This window comes from Cotesia glomerata, linkage group LG1 (genome assembly GCF_020080835.1).
Source record: "Cotesia glomerata isolate CgM1 linkage group LG1, MPM_Cglom_v2.3, whole genome shotgun sequence".
Lineage (NCBI taxonomy): Eukaryota > Metazoa > Arthropoda > Insecta > Hymenoptera > Braconidae > Cotesia > Cotesia glomerata.
Window position 1 is genome coordinate 6760724 of NC_058158.1, and position 22788 is coordinate 6783511.

The following is a 22788-nucleotide window of genomic DNA, read 5'->3' on the forward strand; positions in this document are numbered from 1 at the left end:
AGCAATTGCAGAGTGGTCCTGAGAGGATAGCCAATATTAGGTGGCGAAGAGAGAAAGAGATACAACATTAATACATCCGTTATACACTCACTATCCTAGCAAATAGCAGCCGACAGAAATAGTAATAGTAGTAGTAGTACTCTTCTCTGCTTAGACCACTTTGCCATTCCACTTCTTTATTATGTATGTCCTTTTACGGATGAAAGGTCACCTTGCAGAATATTTTAGATTGCTTTTACCTTCTTCATGACAAATGGACAATGTTTTATGTCCACTGTCTCATACATCCAATATATTTTTAAAATATACATTTTCTTATTTTCAAGTTTCCTATACAATAAACCGATTCATAAATATAAAACATGAACATAAGTATTAATAATAATCCGGTGTAATTGTTTTAGACAGAGCTGCCATCTCTGATGTCTGACGAAAGTCCGTTCTCTATAATTTCTTCTCAAGTTGAATCAAAAATTTCCGAGTTGAGCCAACGTCGATAAGAGCGCAGCAGTCTTAACCTACAGAAGAAAGTTCCAGCGTTTGATATTCTGGGATTTCCGGGATTGTATTATATCTGCGGAGTATGTTAAAATAACGTGTGCCGTCAGTTGTACAAAAAATTCTCTCATCATAGTTATATTTGTCAGTAAATCCATCGAAGACAAAAGCTGTGATTTTTGGTAGTAGAGTTAAAGTTAACTGTAATAATTGTAAGTATGCTGATTACGATACGACAATTAAGTATCTTGGCGTGTTAATTGATAGCACTCTCACTTGGGAAAATCAGGTTATGAGTGTTAGTAATAGGGCAATGCGGGTTCTGGCGCAGTTGAAGATTAATAATGAAATATTCAACGAAAAACTGCGTATAAAGCTTGTCACCACGTTAATATTCCCAGTGTTTGATTATTGTTGTGTGGCTTACTGCAATATTACTAATTACTCGCAAATGCGATTACAGCGCAAAATGAATTGCTGTGTTCGCTATATCTATAAAATTGCGAGGGCTGAACACATTACTCCGTACTTTAAGAGGCTGCGTTGGTTAAAGCTGAGTGACAGAAGAAACTACTTTATAGCATGCCTATTTCACAAAAAAATATATTTAAATTATCGTCAGCTATTTAAATGTCACTTAGAATTTTTGCCGGTTGCGTTGCGTAGAGGTGATGTAAGGGAAGATTATCTGCGGCTACCTAGATCTAATTGTTGTATGTATGATAACTCGTTTCTTGTTCGTGGTATACGTATCTGGAATGCGCTGCCAGCTTAAATTACAAAAGCCGAAAGTTTCGAAATATTCCGTAGACTGTGCTATGATTATTATTTCCAAAATTATTGATCTGCTATATTGAACGTTTATTACTGCTATTGAAGGTTGTTGAGCTTTGTATAACACAAATATTATTTATAAGCATGATTAACATGTTATTACTGTTAATTACTATATTTATTTTGATTTTATTTTTATGTATCTAAAACTCTGTACATCATACACTAATTATAAATGTATATTTGATGATGGTTCTGAGGGAGCCTAGGCTCCAGAATCCAATAAAATTATTATCTATCTATCTATCTATCTATCTATCTAAATCAAAAAGAGTACTAAGTGCTCAATCTTTGAATTTCCTACAAATTGTAAAATTGCTCTGTGAAATTTATTTTAAGACTTAAGATTGCCTGATTGAAGAAATGGTTAAAGATAAAATCAGAGCGAGTTGAGATTGAAATAAAGACATAAAACTAATAGTAGATTGTCCCCTCGTAAAGTTTTTCACCAATTACACTAATCATATCGCATCAATTTATTCATATCAGAATATCTTTCAGCCAGCATACCAGTAGTAGGGCCTATCAACATAATGACCGTTGTTATTACATCCTATTTGTCTGTTAATTCTCTATACTCTTTATTTAATACCATATACATGTAGTATGCAGCGTAACGTAGTACGTAGTTGTAACTGGGGACGTGTTTGAGGAACTTACTGTTTGAGATTTATATTACAAAGAGCATTGTCAGTCGTGTCAGTTGTCAAGATTCGTTTAGTTATTTCTCTTCCGCAGTAATGTCTCAATCTATATTGTTCCTCTGAAAATTTATCTCAGTAATAAAATTACCTTTTTCTTGAAATTACTTGCAAGGATTTTGAAATGACTTCAGTGAATAACAACTTCTTCGCCTTCGATTTCAAACAGTAGTGATAGTTAAATTTTGTAACATAATATTTTTTAAGTCATTGATTTGTATTGAAAATGGCAAAAGATGACGTTCAAGTACGTGAAGACAACAAAAAGACCCCAAACCGCGGCACGTGGGCGAGTAAAACTGAATTTCTACTCTCGTGTGCTGGATACGCGATTGGTTTAGGAAATGTTTGGAGGTTTCCATATCTCTGTTATCGCAACGGTGGAGGTAAGTTGTAATTTTTAGTTACAAATAATTTAAACTTGAAATTTTTTTCCCGGGTAAAAAAAATTTTTTTTTTAAATCTGTCATCGCTGAATTATGATTGTGTAAAATAAATGTCGGAATATTTATACGTTATTATTATGCGAATTTTCAGGATTATCTCACACTGTATTTAAATTAATGTGATACTATTTTTGACGAAATAAAATTTAATTTATTGAAATTTATTTCACGTACAAGAAAATCAACAATAACAAAATTATTCAAATTAAACCATGTAAATTTTTCAATAGAATATATATTTATCTTGTCACGTCAAGCTAAATATTAATAACAACGTGGTGAAAGTAACGAGTTGCCCATTCATAGGATGTATTTATTATTATTATTACTGTTTTCATTATTATACCCAGAAAATGATTTCCTGTTCAGTTGGGGAGATATTATTAGATGTGATTTATTTATTTTATTAAATAATCTACACTGTTTTATTTTTGGTCTCCACTTGGAGTAACAACTCATTGTTTTTGCTCCACAATAATAACAATAAAAAAATACTGGGCAATAATAAATATAGTGTCGTATAAGTATTTTTAGATTTAAAATAGTCCAATTGAGATCAAGGCTGTAACTGATTATAATTCCCCTTAGGTGCCTTTCTTGTGCCCTACTTACTGATGCTCTTCACATGCGGGATACCCCTGTTCTTCATGGAGTCGTCCTTAGGACAATTCGCGGGAACTGGTTGCATTACTGTTTTTCGTATCAGCCCGATTTTCAAAGGTAAAACCGCAACAATCAAAATTTTATAAATTAATTTCATTAATTTATTTTTTAAAAATACAGGAGCAGGGTTTGCTGTTGTTATTGTTAATGTTATATGCACAATGTACTACAATGTTGTTATAGCCTACCCAATAATGTTTTTGATAATGTCTTTAAGGAGTAAACTGCCTTGGGAAGATTGTGATAATCCTTGGAACACGCCCAATTGCATAAAAGTATTCTTTTAATATTTTTATAGACAATAAAGCGATCCTTAAACGCAGCGCGTTTGGGTGAGCTCTGTTTTCTTACTCAAGGACTATAGATCTTTCAAATAAGATTCGTTTAAAATTTCTGTTTTTGATAATTATTTCAATTTTAAGGGTCAAATTTTTGGAATAATTTAGACAAGGATCTATAATCCTAATAAAATTTTTTTATATTACTTTGATAATTAAATTATAGAAATTTATTTATAGATCAACGATGCTCAGTTTAGGAATACATCAAAAATTACTGGGATACTAAAAAAAGTCAAAACTCCAGCTGAAGAGTTTTTTAAGTAAATTTTTATTTTTTATTTTTCTTTAAATTAATATGTTAATAAAATATTTAACTTACAATTATTTTTAGTTTACAAATACTTCAAATATCATCAGGAGTCCACGAAATGGGTGGAATAGTTTGGCCACTATTTACTGCTAACGCCGTGTCCTGGATAATAGTATTCCTCTGTATCTGTAATGGTGTAAAAAGCGTCGGAAAGGTTGTCTATTTTACAGCAACATTTCCTTTTATAATTTTATTTATTCTGCTAGTAAGAGGTGTCACACTACCCGGAGCGATGGATGGAATACTGTTTTACATCATGCCTAAATGGTCGGAGCTGACAAACTTAAGAGTAAAATTCATTCTAATTACATATTAATAGTTGATTTTGTCATTTTTAAATTTTAATTTATTGAATACAATAAAAAAAATTTTTTGATAGGTATGGGCAGATGCTGCAATACAAATATTTTTTTCTCTTGGCCCAGGATGGGGGGGAATCGTCAATATGGCTAGTTACAACAAGTTCAAGAACGACAATCGTTAGTAAGTGAATAATCAACTATTTTCGCAAAATTTAAACGAATTAAAAAAAATATTATTGACATTCTAGCGATTCCGTTTGGATCCCGATTTTGAACTGTGGTACGAGTATTTTTGCCGGTTTTGTCGTCTTTTCCGTGCTAGGATTCATGTCTTACAGTACAGGTCTTCCGATCCAAGAAGTCGCTACAGGTGGTCCTTCTTTAGCGTTCGAAACTTACCCAGAAGCTTTAACAATGCTTCCGATTCCGCAGTTTTGGTCGATATTGTTTTTCTCGATGCTGTATTTTCTCGGGATGGACAGTTGTGTAAGAAAATAAATTTTTAAAGTAACAAATAATGTAATTTTTATAGACAAAATTACTATATCTTGACTAATAATTTTTCTAAATTTTCAGTTTGTACAAATTGAAGCCATCATATCGAGTATCACAGATGCTTATCCAAAATGCCAAAAACACAAACTCTTAGTTACCATGACATCATTATTTATTTTGTTCCTCGGATCGATCATGTTTGTTACAAATGTAAATTTTTAATTTTTATAAAACAAGAAAGTAATAAATATTTTTTTTGCTCGACGGGCAGAAAGCGTCAACTTTCGGCCCGCTGCGCTAAACGAAGTTGCCGCTTTCTGCCTTCGTCGAGCAAAAAAATAGTATACACTCCACGGGAAGTAAAAAAGAAAGCCTCAGATCACATGTTTGTCAACCTCGGCTTCGCCTCGGCCGACAATTACATGTGATCTGAGACATTTCTTACTTTACTTCCCTAGGTGTGTAATATACTATTCTTACTACGCTGGTTGAAAGTACGGGGTTCCCGCTGCGATTTCACGGCAGAAAGCCTCAGTTTTATGCCGTGATCAAGTCGCGCATGCGCCCCACGACGGGGAGCCGAAATAATGTATTCATGCACTGACAACGAGACACGAGGCGGCAGAAAGTCCGAAAGTCGGTAGTCGCGCTCACTCTATTACTTATGTTTATAAACCTAACCTTACTTGTGATTGTTATGAATGTATCTGTCTTGTTATGTGTCGATGATTTTAGGTTGAAACTAAGTTAATTAGAGAAAATAAATATTTATTTTAATGAAATGAGACTTATTAAATATTTAAATTACAAAAAAAACGAGAAATATTTTTATTCTGATAGACATTTTTTGCCCTCCGGGCAGGAAAGTGACAACTTTCATCCCGCTGCGCTAAACTAAGTTGCCGCTTTCCGCCTTCGTCGGACAAATAGTATATTACACACCTGTGGCAGAAAATGAGAAATGTCTCAGAACACATATATGTTGCCCGAGGCGAAGCCGAGGTCGACATATATGTGATCTGAATATTTATTATTTTCCTGCCATAGGTTTGTATACTATTTTCTGTCCGACAGAGGCGGAAAGCGCAGCACGCGCAGCGGCAGACCGCCACTTTCCGCCTGGGCGCAGAAAAAAATATTATACACTCCACGGGAGTAAATAAAGAAGCCTCAGATCACATGTTTGTTGACCTCGGCTTCGCCTCGGCCAACAATTACATGTGATCTGAGGCTTATTCTACTTTACTTCCCCTAGGTGTGTAATATACTATTCAAATAAATAAATTCATTATTGAACAAATAATTATTTAAAAAAATGCACAAACAGATTTTTTTCTATGCATTTTACGATTATTATTCCATTTTTTTGTTTTTTTCTATTCTTAAAATCAGAGTTAATTTATAATATATTTATAACTTTAAATTTATTAAATTAAATTAAGATCTTTTCTCAAAAGAAAGTAGTAATATGATAGATTATAAATTAATATCTTTATTGACAGGTGTATTTCATGCCTGCCCCCTCGACCAGCAGCACTCGCTTCGTTCGTGCCGCAAATGTCGGGGGCAGGCATCAATTTTTTTTCAAAGCAATTTTTTGCGTACTTTCGATCGGATAGCAAGAAAACTAGTATACACTACACGTCAGAAATTTGAGAGAATCTCCACTTTCTGCCCTTGTAGTGTAATATACTATTATTACTAACTTTTTTTTTATAAATCAATTTTCCAGGGTGGAATGTATCTGCTGCAAGTGTTTGACTGGTATGCAGCTTCAATTTCCGTAATATCTATTTGTCTCGCTGAAGTAATAATCGTCGGATGGATCTACGGTAATATAAATATATAAATTAATTAAATTCAAGTTTTTTGCGCCTATTGGTCAAGTGACTAGTAAATCTAATTGAAGCCAACAGGTGGACATTCCATCTTTCCTATTGGTCAAGAGACATCCTCTCTTTACATAAGTTCGATGGGGATCCATCGAACTTGAATACTAGTAAAGCTAGACCAATAGGGAAGATGGAATGTCCATTTAATAATTTAAATAATGCTGTGAAGCGGGAAAGAATAGGAGTTACGGTAATTATTACGTGAAGCGTTCCACATTCACGTAACAGGATAATTGGTAGGAAAGGATTGAGAAAGGAATGTGGAGAGGATCATCTTAATGTGAGTTTATAGAATATGCGAGAAAAAATTATTAGATAGCTAGGACTGGGATTCGAACCCAGAACCTTCCGAAGACATGTCGGCTACTCTACTTTTTTGATTTGATTTGAAAAAGGTTATTTATTTTTAAAATATTCTCATTTTACATGGTTAAGTAATAAATACCTTATAAAAACTTAATAATTAATTTTGTTTATAAATATTCAAGTGGTCTTCTTATTGAAGCATCTCTCCTGAAAACTGTTAATTTAAAAATAGAAAGTTTAAATTAAATTATTATTATCAAGTAACGATCTTTTAAATAGATAATGATGGTAAAAAAAATAAAATTTTAAATATAAAAAAACCATCTCACAGTTTTATGCAAAGTCGGCTACTCTACCATTTGAGCTATCCGGTCTATATTAAATTTCACTTTCGCTTATTCTATATACATTAAGCCACACTGTCCATCTTATGACAAGCATTTTTACAAATTTAAATAATGCTGTGAAGCGGGAAAGAATAGGAGTTACGGTAATTATTACGTGAAGCGTTCATCTGTTGGCTTGAATTTGATTTACTAGTCACTTGACCAATAGGCGCAAAAACTTTCATTTATATATACAAGCGGTCGAAAAAATAATTGTTAATATAAATTAATATTTTTTTCAATTTTATAATTTTTTAACGAATGCCGTTTTTTATTACCTTAGTATAAAATATTAATTGAAGTTTATTTCCTTCATCAGGCTGCGACAACTTCGTCCGAGATCTCGAATTTATGCTCGGTAAAAAAATACATCCTTGGTGGCCTTTCGCGTGGAAATATGTCACGCCAATAATTTTATCTGTAAGTCAATATATAATAAAGAAGTATTAATTCCCCGATTCCCGACTCGAAGCATGTGATCTGACTTATAAACAAAAATCAATCTAACCTAACCTTGTAATGAAATTTGAGCAATAAACCAAAACTCGTCACATGAAACCCTCATTGCAATGATTTTATTTTTATTTCTAGTTCATTTTCGCAACGACGATAATATTCAACACCCGAATCACGTACCGTGGCGTCCCGTATCCAGAATGGGCAGTTTATATCGGGTGGTGCTCTTGTATGGCCAGCATGCTCTGCATCCCCGGATATGCAATTTATCATTTCATCACCGCCAAGGTATCTATAACTTTTAAATTTAAAAATTCATTAGTTCCCGCTGGATCAATTTTCGATCTATGATTTTGTAATTAGTTACAAAATTAGCGCATACATACATACATAGATACATAGATTGAATCGATTAAAAAGTTATGAGTTATAAATTAGTTCGGTAGTAGCTTAGATCAAAGTGAATATTTCTGCCGAATTAAACTGTTTAATTATTTCCTGTAATTAGGGAACCTTCAAAGAAAGATTCGAGGCCGGCATAAGTCCGACTCCCGAGTGGGGACCTCGAGAAAAGCTCGACTTCGACGAATGGAAAAAATTCATCTCCAGGAGCCAAGATAATCCCTCTCAGCTAGCGGACATCAATGTTAATGTCTACAAAGTCACGAATCTCTAATTCAATTATTCACCAGCCAAAATTTAATAATTTTTCGATCTATTAATTAATTTAAGCTGCTTCTTTAAAAAAAAAAAAACATCTGACACGTCAATTTTTTTATTGTTTATTGTTTCGTTTATTTATAGACCGATCCCATTTTCCTCGGCAATTAATTTGTTTGTTTATTAGATAAATTTCTGTTTAATTATAAACTTATCCAATATTTCTAATATTTAAAACTTTCAACAGTCATTATTGCGTTTTTTACAAAATGTCAGAGCTTGAATTTACAGTGCAGAAAAAAAATAAATCTATATTCAGTTCGAGTGTTGATTTATACGACAGACCTTTGAGGTGGTGGGAGAAAAAACCTATTAAATATGCGTAAGTGAATGAAAAAATTTAAATAAAAAATTATCGTGAGTTACCTTAAAGTAGGTAGTACATTTAAAGAAGTTATTCTTTGAAAATTGAATTTACTTTATTAAGTGATGATGAAGTTAATTGAATTGAAGTATCACTATAAGTTATGAAAATTATTACAGAGTATTAAAGTTTATCTGTGATTTAAAAATTTAGTGTGATTAATTTTTGAACACGTCAATCAGTAGGCAGAAAATTGCCGAGATATCACGGTCACGGAAGGCTTTTATTTATGTATAAGATCTAGATATAGATATGCATGAGAGCTTAAGCTTCAAGTCATACTATTAACTATTAGGAGTTTAATTCTCTCGTGCTGTACTGTGCTACTGGCTGCATTCACGAGTTAAGTGTAAACGATAAATATAGAGTATGAGGCGACTACAACTACGACATCACAGACGAAAACGGAAAGTACGAGTGAAGAGGCGCGAGTAGGAGTTAAGCTTGCATGGAATATTATTCATACCTCCACTCTGTGAATCGATGATATCCTACCTATACTCGGATTTTCCCGACAATACTTCATTTATTCACTACTGTAGCATATATTATACCAAATGCACATTTTCAAGTTTGTTGGCTTTAAATTAATCACGCGAACCTTTTTATTGCAAAAAACTCGCGTTCTTGAGTGGCTTAAGGACTTCCTTAAGTTCTTACGTTTTAGTAATTTAGACTATTTACGTTCATTTAATAAAACACTTGTATGTCCATCACTTTGATTTTATTTCGCATTAATTAATTAGTTTTTTATTCTATAATAAAATTAATAAAAATTTATTTTTCTTACAGAATTTTTGAATCAAGAGACTTTTTCTGTTAAAACTGGATGCAGAAAATTAAGTTTTAATTATTTCAGCTCCAAAATTTGTCAGAAAATTTTTTTCCTTGAACAAAGTTTAAAAAATAAATGTTTTTTATGTTCACTGATAAAAATATTATTTTATAAAGCTAATTCTTATGAAATATTAACAAATTCTTTAATCAGTGCATGAAAAAACAAATTAATTCAACTAGGGTTCGATCCTTGGACCTCTGAAAATTTTTTATTGAACTTAAATACCCAAATATTAGAATTCTAAATATGAGAATTGTAGCCACCTAGCGGAGACTTTTTGAACTAGCTGATATATGAATTTATCGAATCATCCAACATTAAAATATTATTTATTAACAATAAATGAAGTTTATTAAAATTATTTTAAAATCCTTTTATCAGTACACTGAAAAAAAAATTAAGTTAATTCAAGAGAAAAATTCTTGAACCAAGAATATAATTTTGAAGAGGGTAATTGTCTTGAATAGAGACGAAAAATTCTTGAATCAAGTAAAATTTTCTTAAATCAAGAATTTTTCTACTCAAATCAAGAATATTAAGTTCTTCGAAATTATACACTGAAAAAAAAGTTTTTTTCTACCAAGGAAATGTTTCCTTATGGATAAAAAATTGGTATTCTTATGATTAGAATACGAAAGTTTTTTAACTATAAGAATACAGTTTTCTCACTGTCAAAAAACTAGCTTTATAATACAACGTGGTATTTTAAGGTTAAGAATACCTGTTTTTTTAAACCAAGAAAACTCGAGTAAAAAAAATTTAGTATTCTAGGTGGAAAAATTTTTTTTTTTCAGTGCACTGAAAAAAATTTTTCGTGATTTTATTAAGTGTAAAAATGTTTGTGTAGAATTTAACATTTTAGTATATTGATTCAACACAATAGAGTGTTGATTCAACACAGATTGTGTAAAAGAAGTCATCAACACAAATTTTTGTGTTAAATTTGACGAAAAATTTTTTACTGTGTGTATGCTTGATTCAAGAACATTTTTTATTTTCTGTGTATGCACAATAATAATAAGTTTCTTATCTTAAGACCAAAAAAAAAAAAAATAAAATAAAATATAGCGTATATTGTAGTTTTTAAATACTGCTCTTTTATTCAAACTTTTTGAAGTAACCGTGGCAAAGAAACATTTGTTATAAAAAAATATTGCTATGGCCCGTCTTGTGGTATCGAAATTTGAAATTTTGCCACGCGATTCTAAACCGACTTGGGTGTTATTCAACCACTTTCATACGAATATAAATCTACGTATATCGATTATACATCTGAATAAGAAAATAGTAATTCACAGCATAGGTATATGCGAGCACGCAGAGATTGTGCAAAATGACAAGCACAATCGCGTGCCGTGACCGGTTGTCATGTCGAGTCTTCTCTGTCTGTATCACATCTATACCATTAGTGATATAGTGACTATTATATCTACCCATCTTCTTATCTATCTACACGTATATGTGCGTGACAGCGAGAGTAATAGTTGTAGCTGTAGTTGTAGTGGTAGTTTAGTGACTAGATTGTAGGCTCATTGCTGTGAATTGCCTGTCGAGGGAGTTGCCTGTTTCTAAAGTCTCACTTCTGATTGCTTTGTTGTGGGTGTGATTATTTGTGAGTCAGGGGCTTGCTGTTGTAGTGGTAATAGTCGAACCAGTTCACCGAAATTTCAAAACTTGTTGTCTTACTCGTAAGCTCACTCTCGTGCTTCTCATTCACTGTACTCGTCATTATTCTCTCTGGAATTGAATTTTAATTTAATTACTCTAATTCGGATCATTTTTATCGGTTATATGATTATTATTATTATTTTTGTTGTTTAGTTTTTAGAATGTGGTGAAAATTTTAGTGAAATAAATTTTTTTTGTCGGAAAAATGAATCAAACTTTCGGAGAGGGGTTTTGGGCGACTGTTGAACTGCTCGTGAGCGATATAAAAGACAGTGGAACTGTTAGTCCATTTAATGATGATATTGAAGAGTGGTTGGATACGATGGCTCATAAAGTCAAGCAGCAGCGCGAACGGGCCAGAAGAAAACAGGAAAATAAATCGAATTTTAGTGATGATACTAGTAGTCTTGATTACGGATCTTTGATTGAATGCAGGTAGTTTTTTTTGGTAATAAATTTTTGATTTTTTTTTTTAATGATAAATTATAGAAAAATCTATTTTAAAATTAAATTTTTTTTTAATGAATTTATTGGATGAAAAAAAATGTGAAAATTTTTTAATAAATAATTGACAAATTAAATATTTTTTACATGATCAATAAATAAATTTATTCATTAATAAATTAATAAATAGTTGACAAAAAAAAATAATTTTATGAAAAAGAAAAGAAACAATTAAATTATTTCTCCACCAATTTTATAGTAAAAAAAATTCCAGTACTGTAAATAACTTTTTTTTTTAACTAGATTAAATAATAAAAAAAAAAAAAAATTTTTATTAAAAAATTTTTTTAATTAATTGCTTACTGATTAAATAATATAATTAATTTTTGATTAATATTAAAATCATTGAAGGTACAATGAAATTTTGGCAGACGAAAAAAAATTATTAAGTGGAAACATCGGCTGTTTAGTCAGACATCTACCGCGCAAAAAATCTACTTTACCGAATAGAACCTACACAAAAAGAGAACTTCCCTTTCCTCTAGTTATCTTGAGATGACAAATATATTCAGCTAAATTTATCATTTCCTCTGTCCTGGTGAAATGAGTTGAATGACTGAGGTCATTGTCTATCGGTGTAGCAAAAAGTAACTAAACACTTAACTCTGTCTCACAAAATTTTTCACATAAAATCTTCCTCCGCAGTCAATGACTTCCAGATGAGTAATGGTGCACGAAAAATATTCAAACATATAATATTCATTCATAGAATATTCATACGGAGAATTTAACTCCCTGAAAATTTATCTTTGTCCTTCCAGATCATTCACTCCCTGATAATAATTGTAATAATAGAAATTTCATTACAGTTTGACAACCGAGAAAGGGTAAGTATTCGTCTTTGTGTTTGTATTTACGTAAATAAAGTCAAACCCCGAAATTGATCGATGGATAATTTTCTTTATTGACAAAAATACATCCATATTTTATTTTTAACAAAAAATCAATCGTAATAAAAATTTGAAGCCAGTCCCATGGCTAAGCGGTATAATGCTTGTCATGCTTGCTTGGGACTGGTGAGGCGTGGGTTCGAATCCCGGTGTGAGCTGAAATTTAATTTTCAGTGAACATCGGTGCTCGTAACTCACGCCGGGCTGTACAGGTTTGGGTTTTTCGATGGTTTCCCCAAGCCCTGTGCTACCGGTGGGGCACAGGCAAATGCGTGCAGTTTCCCCAAAGTCGGCCCATCGCCGCATTACTCTCCAGGCTGAAAATGTATGTAATACCGCCAAAACTTATTCTGCCAAAACTTAATGTACCGATCAGCCTGGAGTCCCCTTCCGGTCTCGGCCGGACCCCCATCGAGACAGAAGTCTGAAAAGCGGGGTTAAAAAAAAAAAAAAAAAATAAAAATTTGATGTTAGAAAATTTATTGAAAAAACAATAAATGAAATAAAATTCGTTGGCTAAATTAAAAGTGACAATTTTCATGACATAAAAAGCACATAATCCAGGTTAATACTAGTAACATTGAAACATAACATTTTTACGTCTAGTTCGTACAGTGAAAATCCAGTAAATGTCAGCTTGCTTTTTCAGTAAATTAACCTCCTGCCCACTCAACTTCGCTTTACTTCCCAGATTCTCTGGATAGGATCGCAGACGTAATATACATTATCCCCAACAGTTCTATTCTATTGATCAAAAAATACTTCCTTCAAACGAAAGCAATAAATAAATAAATAAATATTAATTATAACAAGTTCGATAAATTTTGCGGTGAATATTAACACAAAAAGTTGAATTGCTTTTTCAAATCTTAAGATCCACTTTGTCACTTATTATTTGTTCATTGATCTTTAATTATTCATAAATCACGGCGCTTCCTTCCTAACCCCAGTGGTTTTTTTTTTTTATGAAGATTACAGAGATAAAAAAAGATTCCTACAGACTTATAGTTGATGACTTGCGATATTTATAGTTTACTTTATTATTTCTTTCACCACGGACCATACCACCACACGCTGTAATAATATATTTATTGATCAAATGATACACACGGGAAAGTTTCAGTTTGCGGGGGTGAATAACTTTTACACTTAATGTGATATTTTATCATGGGATTTTTTACAAATTTTTAACATGACAATAATCTTATTGTCTCTTTCGTTTTTATGAACTATAAAAATTTTCTAATGTTTTATCTTATTATAAAACACGTAAAAAATCTTTGGTAAATCCAAATGTGCATACCTTAACTTAAGCGTTCATATTATACGTAAGCTTTTCAAAGTAGTTTAAATATAATAAAAATAATAATAGTCATAAAACAAAAGTTATCTCAGTAAATTTTCATTAAAATTAACTTTTAATGATTGTTTTAATCTTTCTGCGAGTTGAACGCCCCCATGAATAGTAACAGTTTATTACAAATTACAGGAAAACACCTGCGCACATTGGCTCCATAAGAAACTCTATTTACAAAAAATATAATAACAAATGATGATAGATAATTAGAATATAAACGTAAATAAAAACGGTATTGATCTTTAGATATATATGAACTTGAATATAACAATGATAATAACAATATCAATGGAATCATTAGAAATTCAAAGGCTAGTATATTTATTTCATATTAAAATAATGTATTTAGATCCGTTAAGTGTTTCACTTGTTGAGTGTCATAATAATAATGATAATATCAGGAATTATAATCTCGAAATATAAACTACGATTTATTCAAAATGTTCTCATTATCATCTATTAAGAGTAAATTTATTTTCGTATAATGTTATACTGTTTTAAATTTTTTTATAAAAAAAAAAAAAAAACAATTGTATCTTGACTTTACGAATCGAATATTCAATGAACGAAAGTTAAAAAGAAGAATGTTTATACTTTTTCCTTTACATTCAATCAATCTAAAAAAATCACTGACTAATGATATTTTCGGATTATTACGAAAAAAGTTTTGTATAATGATATATAAATGTACATAATGCCTATCGACTTTTCATTGTTCGCGAAGCGGGCAAGTTCTGCTAGTCTATAGACTATTATAATATTTATAATATAAAAAAAAAAAAAGAGAACTTTAACTTGGGCTCCCACGTTCTGCAGTCATAAAGCGAAGGTAAATTATGCGAAGAAATGAAATTTGTGACGTACTTTACGAGGAAGATACATAGTACTACGCACATATTCCACAGGTGCCATTCCCTTCCGTATGTAATGCCACTAAATAAAAGTAACTATCGTCATTACTAGGATACGTAGGATACGGCACGTGGAATCGATATTCAATTCCCCATGGCACTTACCCTCTATCATACCCCGCAGTTTGTGGCTCTACATCTACACCTATATCCACTTTCCATTTATAGTTTACGGCCGCCATGCACTTTTCACATAAACTAATTTACATAAATTAAGTGCATCCATTTAGTTATTTAGCTTTATAGAAATAACTGTATTTATTATATATTTCCTTTATTAATCATTACTTAACAGTATCCTTGATTCTATTCAGATATATTTAAAATTTTTCGATTTTTCCAAATTGAATAAAATTAAATTATTAATTAAAATACTTCTCTCGTTATAAAACTTCAATAACTTCACTACAAGGACAATTTAACTGTCCAATTATCACAAATTTCAAGGAATTCAAATTACATAACTTTTTATATAACATGAACCTTGAATTTAATTTTATTAGTACGTCAAATTGTCAGTAATTATCATTGATTGAATCTCATTCAAGGCTTTATTACATTTAAAAAAAGCTTATCTCTTCAAAATTTTATTATATTATTAGAAAAAGAAAACAATTTTGTAATTTATTTCAACCACTGTTTTAAAATTAATTTTATTTTCTTTATATTTTTATAAGAAAATTATTAATGTACTTGACCTAATTGAAGTTTCTAGTGAAGTTATTGGGTTACAGAAAGTGTTTCTCCAGAGAAGAGAAAATTGCTGATGAAGAGTAAAGAAGGAATAATTTATTTTAAATTATAACATTCAAAGATCTTATCAATTTGTATATTTTTCAAGTACACTTTTATTATGTGTAATGCAAAAACAATAAAAATTGTCTGTCCTGAATCTTAATTTTGTGCTGTATAGAAAACATCAACGTAAAATTATTATACTCACTTTTAATTCAAGGGTATCAACAAATATTTATTAATTGCAATTAACAAATAATTCATTAACTGTTTCTAAATATTTAGTAAGTAATCTAATATTAAAAAATAATTTATTAACAGTTTATAAAGTTAATCAAATAATGCAAAATTTGATTTTTTTGTTAAATCTATTTCAGAAAAAATAAATTGCGATCACATGCCCCCATTTTGATCTTTCTACACAAAAACTTGATACCTAATATCAGTATATATATTTTTATCTTTTGTCACACTCGCAAAGGAATGCAGTGAGAGACATCGTGCCTCTCCTCAGTTGGTTCCACCTAGTTTACCACCACCCTCACCCCAACTATTACTACAACTACATCAGAAATCCTACAAATTCTCCGTTTAGATTTTTCAATTTTTTTTTATTACTTTTGTAAGCCCGATACGACTTTTTCCAGTTGTTACTGTTGTCATTGCTGATATTTGTCGAGCGGTATTTTGTATGCAGCCTTACATGACTGTTGGAGTAAACGCAAATAAAAAATTCAGTTTTACGGAGTTCATATCAACGTTTGCATCATGGTCGATTTACACGACTTTCTATGTCTAACCTGGTGGTACGCTTTAAATTATCAGTGGTCCTTCTTCTATTTTAAAATAATTAAAATAATCCAATTACTCGATAAATAATTAATTGAAAATAATGCTTAAAAAAGAATAAAAAATATGACTATTAAAATATTCCGCGACTCGTTAAAAAATAAATTATTTATTCAATTAAAAATTTTAAAAAAAATGTGATGTATTGACGTGAAAATTTATTTTTAAAATTTTTTAATTGGAAAAAATATATTAATTTCCTGTCCACTCAAATAATTTCTGTCATCGACATGTGATAAATTTTTAACGTCAATTAAACAAACAACCCAGTTCACTATTTTATTGAACGATGAACTTCACCTGACATCCAATCACTAACTTTAATTATCTTTCATACTTGAAAGTTGTTAATCGAGAATTTAAAAAACACAAAACTAACGAATAAAAGTATCATACCCACATGTTTAATCTTATTTGACGTACCAGACGGGTAATTACTTCATTTAACACAAGTTAATCTCAATAAATTGTTGTCTGAGCGTTTAATTCGCGACTTAAAGCAATTAAACTTTAGAATTAACACTCCCGCGACTTTTACGTACCTCAAAATTTTTAAACGTCTCAATTTTTTGTCATTAAAAAATCTACATTTATTATTTATACTTAAAATTATAAATATAAATTATTGACTCTTGCTTGCTCCAGAAATCCCTTCAAGAAGTTGTGATGTCTTGGTATAAACTGTAACGTCAGTCACGAAACGTTGTTTTCGGTGGATTTATATCCGACCCTTATACGATTCAGTCAAGCTTGGTAGTTCATCCGATCAAGACTATTGATAATATAAACATATAAATACGTATAATACTTCAGTAGTGTGCAAAAAATGTGTGCTTTGTGTTTTTATATTAATTGTTAATGTTTATTTAATTTTATATTTAATTGTTAATCGATTTTTGTATTTTTTTAATCGTTGATTTTTATTTGTTTCATAGCTTCAGCAGCCCACAAGTCAGGTCTCGCCTGGAGTTGTTGATGGGAAGCAATGTTGTTCGGTTGACTGATCGTAAGTATATGCTCAGGCTGATGGCTAAATTACGACAGGATTTTGAAAGCAAACAACTCTATCGCATTGAAGAGAGAAAGGTAAATAAATCTGCTCAATTATTCACAAATAAGTTAAACTTGAAATTTTTGTCTCTCGGACTTTCGTTTTAAAAGTTGTATTGTTATATCAATACTTTAAAAACTTCAATAAAGTTTTTTTTTTAGAAAAAAAATTAAAATAAAATAAGTGAATAAGAAAAATATTTCTTTAGAAAATTATTTTGTTACTGCATTATTGCTCAAAAAATTTTTTAACATTTTACTTCAATCTAGGTTTTAAATTTATTAATATTGTTTTAATAACAAAATAAATTATTTAAAGCACTTATAATTTAGAAAAATTAATATTAATTTAAACATAATTAATTTTTATTGCCAAAATAAAATTAAAAAATTATTATTTACACTTTTTAGACAATAATTATTTTACAACTAAATCTAACAACTAATTTTCGTTTTACCATATTTGTTTTTTTTTTTTTTTTTATTTTTACGTAAACATGATCCCTTGTATTAAAAAATATTCAAAAATTTTTTTCAGTCAAACTCAAGAAAAAATTTTCGGCTTTTCGTCAAAAAAATAATTTTTAAAAATATGAATAAGTATTCTTCAATTGCAGCAATGCATAAACAGAAATAATTTAAAAAAAGTAATATTTAATATTAAAAAAAAATTTTCTTTTTAAATTTCTTTAAAAAAGAAACAGTAAAATATTTTCAAAGGTCAAATAGAAGAATAAATAAAATAAATTATTATTCCTATAAATCGATACCCAGTTATCTAAAAAGCAAGCATGCATATAAGAAGCCACTGGATTTGTGGAGCAGTAAAATTTGAATTTAAAAAGAAAAAGTAAATAAAAATTTAAATTGCATGAGTTAGGGCCATTTTCTCGCGTTTTGTGCCCCATCAACAAGGCCTTGACTACAACCGTCATTTCGTTGCATCGCGCAATCTCGCGAGTATGTGGCCAATGCGATGTATATGCAAGCAAAATTGTTCGAAAGCTAATATAAGCACATAGATTAATGCTCTATAATACCGTACGAAGAGTACATAATGTACATAATACAGTACATAATAAACAATTCATTGGAATAGGAAATAAGGTATCTGAATAATCGCGTGTCGTTATCAACACGAAGGCTGCGTGAATCGGTCGCGCGACCAAAAATCGACATTTAGCTTGTATATTGTATTGGAACTCGCGGGTGCAGCTCAACTATCATCTCATGCTTATCAGTTATCAGAAACTCTGGTTTTGTTTATCTACCAATAAATAAAACAGCCAACACACACAAGATATAATTCCGTCACCAATTTATCCTATTATTGAGGTACATGTACATGATTATTTTTTATGCACGAATATTACTCAGAGCAGTAATAATCTACACGATTGTAATACAATATCTGATGGTAGGCGATAATATAATCACATAATATCGTTACAAATTCGTTTTAGTGTTCAGACAATTTACAAATTTAATTTCAACATGCAACTGATGATTCTTCTAACTTTATACTCAAATTCATATGTACCAATGCGTTATATCACCAAATACAGTATTTTTTTTTTTTTCAAGGACCATTTATTTTTTTTTTATACCGTAACTTGATGAGCTGAGTCTCTTGTCTTTAGTATGAAGTAACAATTGATAAAAATAGCCGGTAAATTGCATGAGTAACGCCACTCATTGATCTACGACTGGATTATTCGTGTTAGAGAAGACAAGTACTTCTTTTACTGATATTTTATAAGGGATTTATTCAACTGGCGCGTCTGACCGGCGCTATTTTTTTAAATTAAAATTAGAATTGGCGAGTTGGAATGAAGAAATACTATTTTTTTATAAAGGAAAGTCTATTATACAAAAAAATATTGTTTTAGATTTAAAATTTAGATTTTTAAATATTTAAATTACAGAATGAATATTATATTTAAATAAGTACAATTATACTTACACATCAGAAAAAACCAATTGTGAGAGAGACAAAAATTTTGTTTCATTCAAAATAAATTATTCTAATCAAGAATTTCTATTTCTATGTATAAAAATTTTTTTTTTCACTGAATTAAAAATTTTCATTAACATAATAAATAAATAAATTTTTTTTTTATTCAGAATAATGAATTGATGCGAACAAAGATGATGATTCTAAACCGTTTGATATCTGTGAATGAAGCTCCGGCTGAAATACGTCAATATCCACTATTTCAATTGTACCTCTACTGTGATGCTATTGTGGAGCAAAAACGGATGAAGGTATTAACTATTTATATCAAATATACATTTATCATTTATCGTCCTACTGATAAACAGCTAATAAAGATTCATAGCTATTCTTTAAATATTTTATCTATTCTAAATATATTAATAAAATTTCTCATTCCCTAAACCTATTTTCAGCATTCGTACAAAAAACGTAAAATAGCGTCATCCTTGTACCACATTCTCTATCCTGACGCAAAGACCGAAAAAAAAATTAGCGATGATGAGAAAGAAGTCTACATGAAGCGGGTTTATGTCGACGGAGTTCCTGAATTGGTAAAAAATTTTTTCATTCTTTAAATCAGAAAAATGTTTTCGTGTTTAATTATTATCGCCTTACATAAATAATTCAAAATTACAGAAAATTATTTTTGTATATAAAACTAATTATAGTTGGCAAATTATCAACTTAATGGTGTTTAATTATGTGCAATCGCTACAACTTTTATAATTATTATTATTATTTCTTTTTATTTTTATCAATTCTATTATTTTTTGTTTTGGTTTGCAATTGCTAACACATCAATGGTATACTCATTTAGCAATCCATCTATTAAATTAATGTTCTATTTATAAGTCATCTTGTTATACATTATAAAGTTTTTTTTTTTTTTTTTATACTAACTATTATAACTATTAACCCTGTTAATGGCGTAAGCAGTTGGATTTATTTGTTTAAATAAATAAATAAATAAATAAATAAATAAATAATTAGTTAATTTTCAATAATTAAATTACAAGGTGCCAATGACTGAAGAAGAAGTCGTAGCAGCGAAGCTCGAGTTGGAAACCATTAAAGATATTGAAGAGGGATACGCACTAACGCAAAAAGAATACGATCGACTTCATTACGAAACCGATGCAATAAAGGAGCTTCGAAAGACGCAGGTACATTTACGTCACTGCGTACAAAACTATTTGCTGCTTGTAATTCAAATAAACGAGTACTGGCCAGTAGTTCAATTAATTAATTTACTACTTGCGTTGGTGGCACTGTTAACATTTTGTATACTTAGTATTGATTTTATAATTTCATTTACTTCGTAGTAGTATTTGTTTATTGATATTACATAATTTGATCGATAAAATCAAAAGTTTTAGTCTGAAGAATTTAACATTGAATCTGTCGATATTAATAAAAATTTGATTCACACAGAAAGTCGAAGAAATGTACGCGAAAGCCCACGATATTCTCGGTATTCTCTACTCGTATGTGGACGATGGTCGATATGACATAGAAGATCAAGTTAATAAGGTGTCAGACTCGTCAGCAACGACAAACCAATTAGACGACCTACCAGATGAAGATAAACATCAAGATTAAATTCGCTATTTATTAAATCAAGAAAATGCCTGGAAATATTAGACAGCGCTTTAAAGGGATACATATTTCTTAATTAATTTTATACATGACTTTCTGAGGAGCATCAAGCATCAGTTAAGCCAGAACCTCATTAATTTTTTTTGTAAGAAATTTGGTTGATTAACACGTCATTTAAGTTGTTATTATTTACGTGTAAATAATGTGTTTGGATTACAATTTTAATTTAAATTTATTAAAAAAATTTTTTTAGCTTTTCTTTTGGACGATTTTGTCTTGTTTAGTTCAGATTATAATAATTACACTTATAATAATTATCCTGTGAAAATTTATAATAAAAAATTATTCATTTTTGTATAATTGATTTATTTAGACAAAAATTTTTTTATTTATTAAAATTTAGGTTTTTTAATTTAAAAAATTAAATTGATTAATCTAGTATACAAACTTGTTTCAATAAACACTATATTTGATATAAAATATTAATTAAAGTAACTTATTTCTCAGTATGTTAAAATTTTTCAGTGATTAATTAATTAATATTTGAATAAGTTATTTTAAGATCAAGAGAAAATATTGTGTTGATTTTTATATTTAACTAGACGACCCGGTGAACTTCGTATCACCTACATATATTTGTGAAAAGTATAGTCAAAATTTAATACAAAATTCTTATTTACATTCAATGCAACATAGTTATACACTTAATCAATTTAAAGCTTTTTGATGGACTACATTTTTTATCTATTTTTGCGGTGCGTAAATATATAAAGATGATGGCTTTACGATTCACGAACACAGGACGTATAATTTCCCATGCACGAAATAGGGAAACTCCGATTTGATTCCGTAAATTTTCAACGACTGGCCTGGCGATTTATTTATGATCGTCAGTGCGGTTTGAACGTGAGATAGCTCGTCCCACATCTCATTAACTGGCATGACCTTAGTCAGGTTGTCTTCTCCTTGGTATTTTGAAACAATAACAATCAAAAAGTTCTTACGCACTGACAAACTGATAATAGATAAATAGATTTTATTAATCGGCTTGAAATTAATAATCAAGTGTTTGAAAAATGCATTCATTTTCAACCGTTACATTTCCGCAATCATAAAATCAATTAATTAGTTATGTGATTAGCAAAAATAACATGTATAAAAAATTCTTAGTCCGTTGACGGAATAACTACATGTCATGTTAAGTTTTGAAAACCTTACAATGACTTTTTCCCCGCTGCCAAAGAGACGATTATTCTAAGGAAATTTTTATTAAATGTTATTGAAGTTTAATAGATATGTCCTTAATTTCATGTCTCAAAAAGTCTTAGTTTATGAACAAAAATATTTCTTACATTCTACTCACCACTCTGACACAACCTACATATCAATTGAATTATTACGAAATTCGTTTTTGGTTGAAATCTAATCATTGACTAAGAAAAATATTTAAATCGGTTGACCTTGAAGGCCATCCCTGTAATTTCCTGTATTTCTTGAGATTCTTTAAATTTTATATCTGTAGGAACTGTATTTGAAGAATATGAATTTTTTGACAATTATCACTTCCGCACTCTTATGCGGGGGAAGAATTTCATAAGATCCTATTCGAGATGATGTCTACATTGTAAATAAAAGATTCCAACAAAACTTCGAGTCCATAAAAACTATCGATCGGAAATG

At 30.1% G+C, this 22788-nt stretch overlaps 2 protein-coding genes across 2 annotated transcripts; both read left to right on the forward strand.

Moving 5' to 3' along the window:
- The first annotated feature begins 1678 nt into the window (after positions 1–1678).
- On the forward strand, positions 1679–8370 carry LOC123262154 (sodium- and chloride-dependent glycine transporter 1-like). The gene is made up of 12 exons (XM_044724272.1): positions 1679–2419; positions 3068–3199; positions 3263–3417; positions 3661–3743; positions 3815–4082; positions 4173–4276; positions 4344–4581; positions 4672–4800; positions 6323–6422; positions 7494–7594; positions 7766–7918; positions 8139–8370. The coding sequence occupies exons 1-12, from the start codon at positions 2260–2262 to the stop codon at positions 8304–8306; spliced, it is 1791 nt and encodes a 596-aa protein (XP_044580207.1). The 5' UTR covers positions 1679–2259; the 3' UTR covers positions 8307–8370.
- Positions 8371–11021: 2651 nt separating this feature from the next.
- On the forward strand, positions 11022–21387 carry LOC123262161. The gene is made up of 6 exons (XM_044724285.1): positions 11022–11655; positions 17402–17552; positions 19641–19781; positions 19926–20063; positions 20529–20675; positions 20944–21387. Exons 1-6 carry the CDS (start codon positions 11426–11428, stop codon positions 21109–21111), a joined length of 975 nt encoding a protein of 324 aa, XP_044580220.1. The 5' UTR covers positions 11022–11425; the 3' UTR covers positions 21112–21387.
- The last annotated feature ends 1401 nt before the right edge of the window (positions 21388–22788 follow it).

Coding starts and splice junctions, on each gene's coding strand:
- LOC123262154 (XM_044724272.1), top strand. CDS start 2,260: ATGGCAAAAGATGACGTTCAAGTACGTGAAGACAACAAAAAGACCCCA. Junction 4,083..4,172: donor CGGAGCTGACAAACTTAAGA/GTAAAATTCATT, acceptor ATTTTTTGATAG/GTATGGGCAGATGCTGCAAT. Junction 4,582..4,671: donor TTCTCGGGATGGACAGTTGT/GTAAGAAAATAA, acceptor CTAAATTTTCAG/TTTGTACAAATTGAAGCCAT.
- LOC123262161 (XM_044724285.1), top strand. CDS start 11,426: ATGAATCAAACTTTCGGAGAGGGGTTTTGGGCGACTGTTGAACTGCTC. Junction 19,782..19,925: donor TGGAGCAAAAACGGATGAAG/GTATTAACTATT, acceptor ACCTATTTTCAG/CATTCGTACAAAAAACGTAA. Junction 20,676..20,943: donor AGGAGCTTCGAAAGACGCAG/GTACATTTACGT, acceptor TGATTCACACAG/AAAGTCGAAGAAATGTACGC.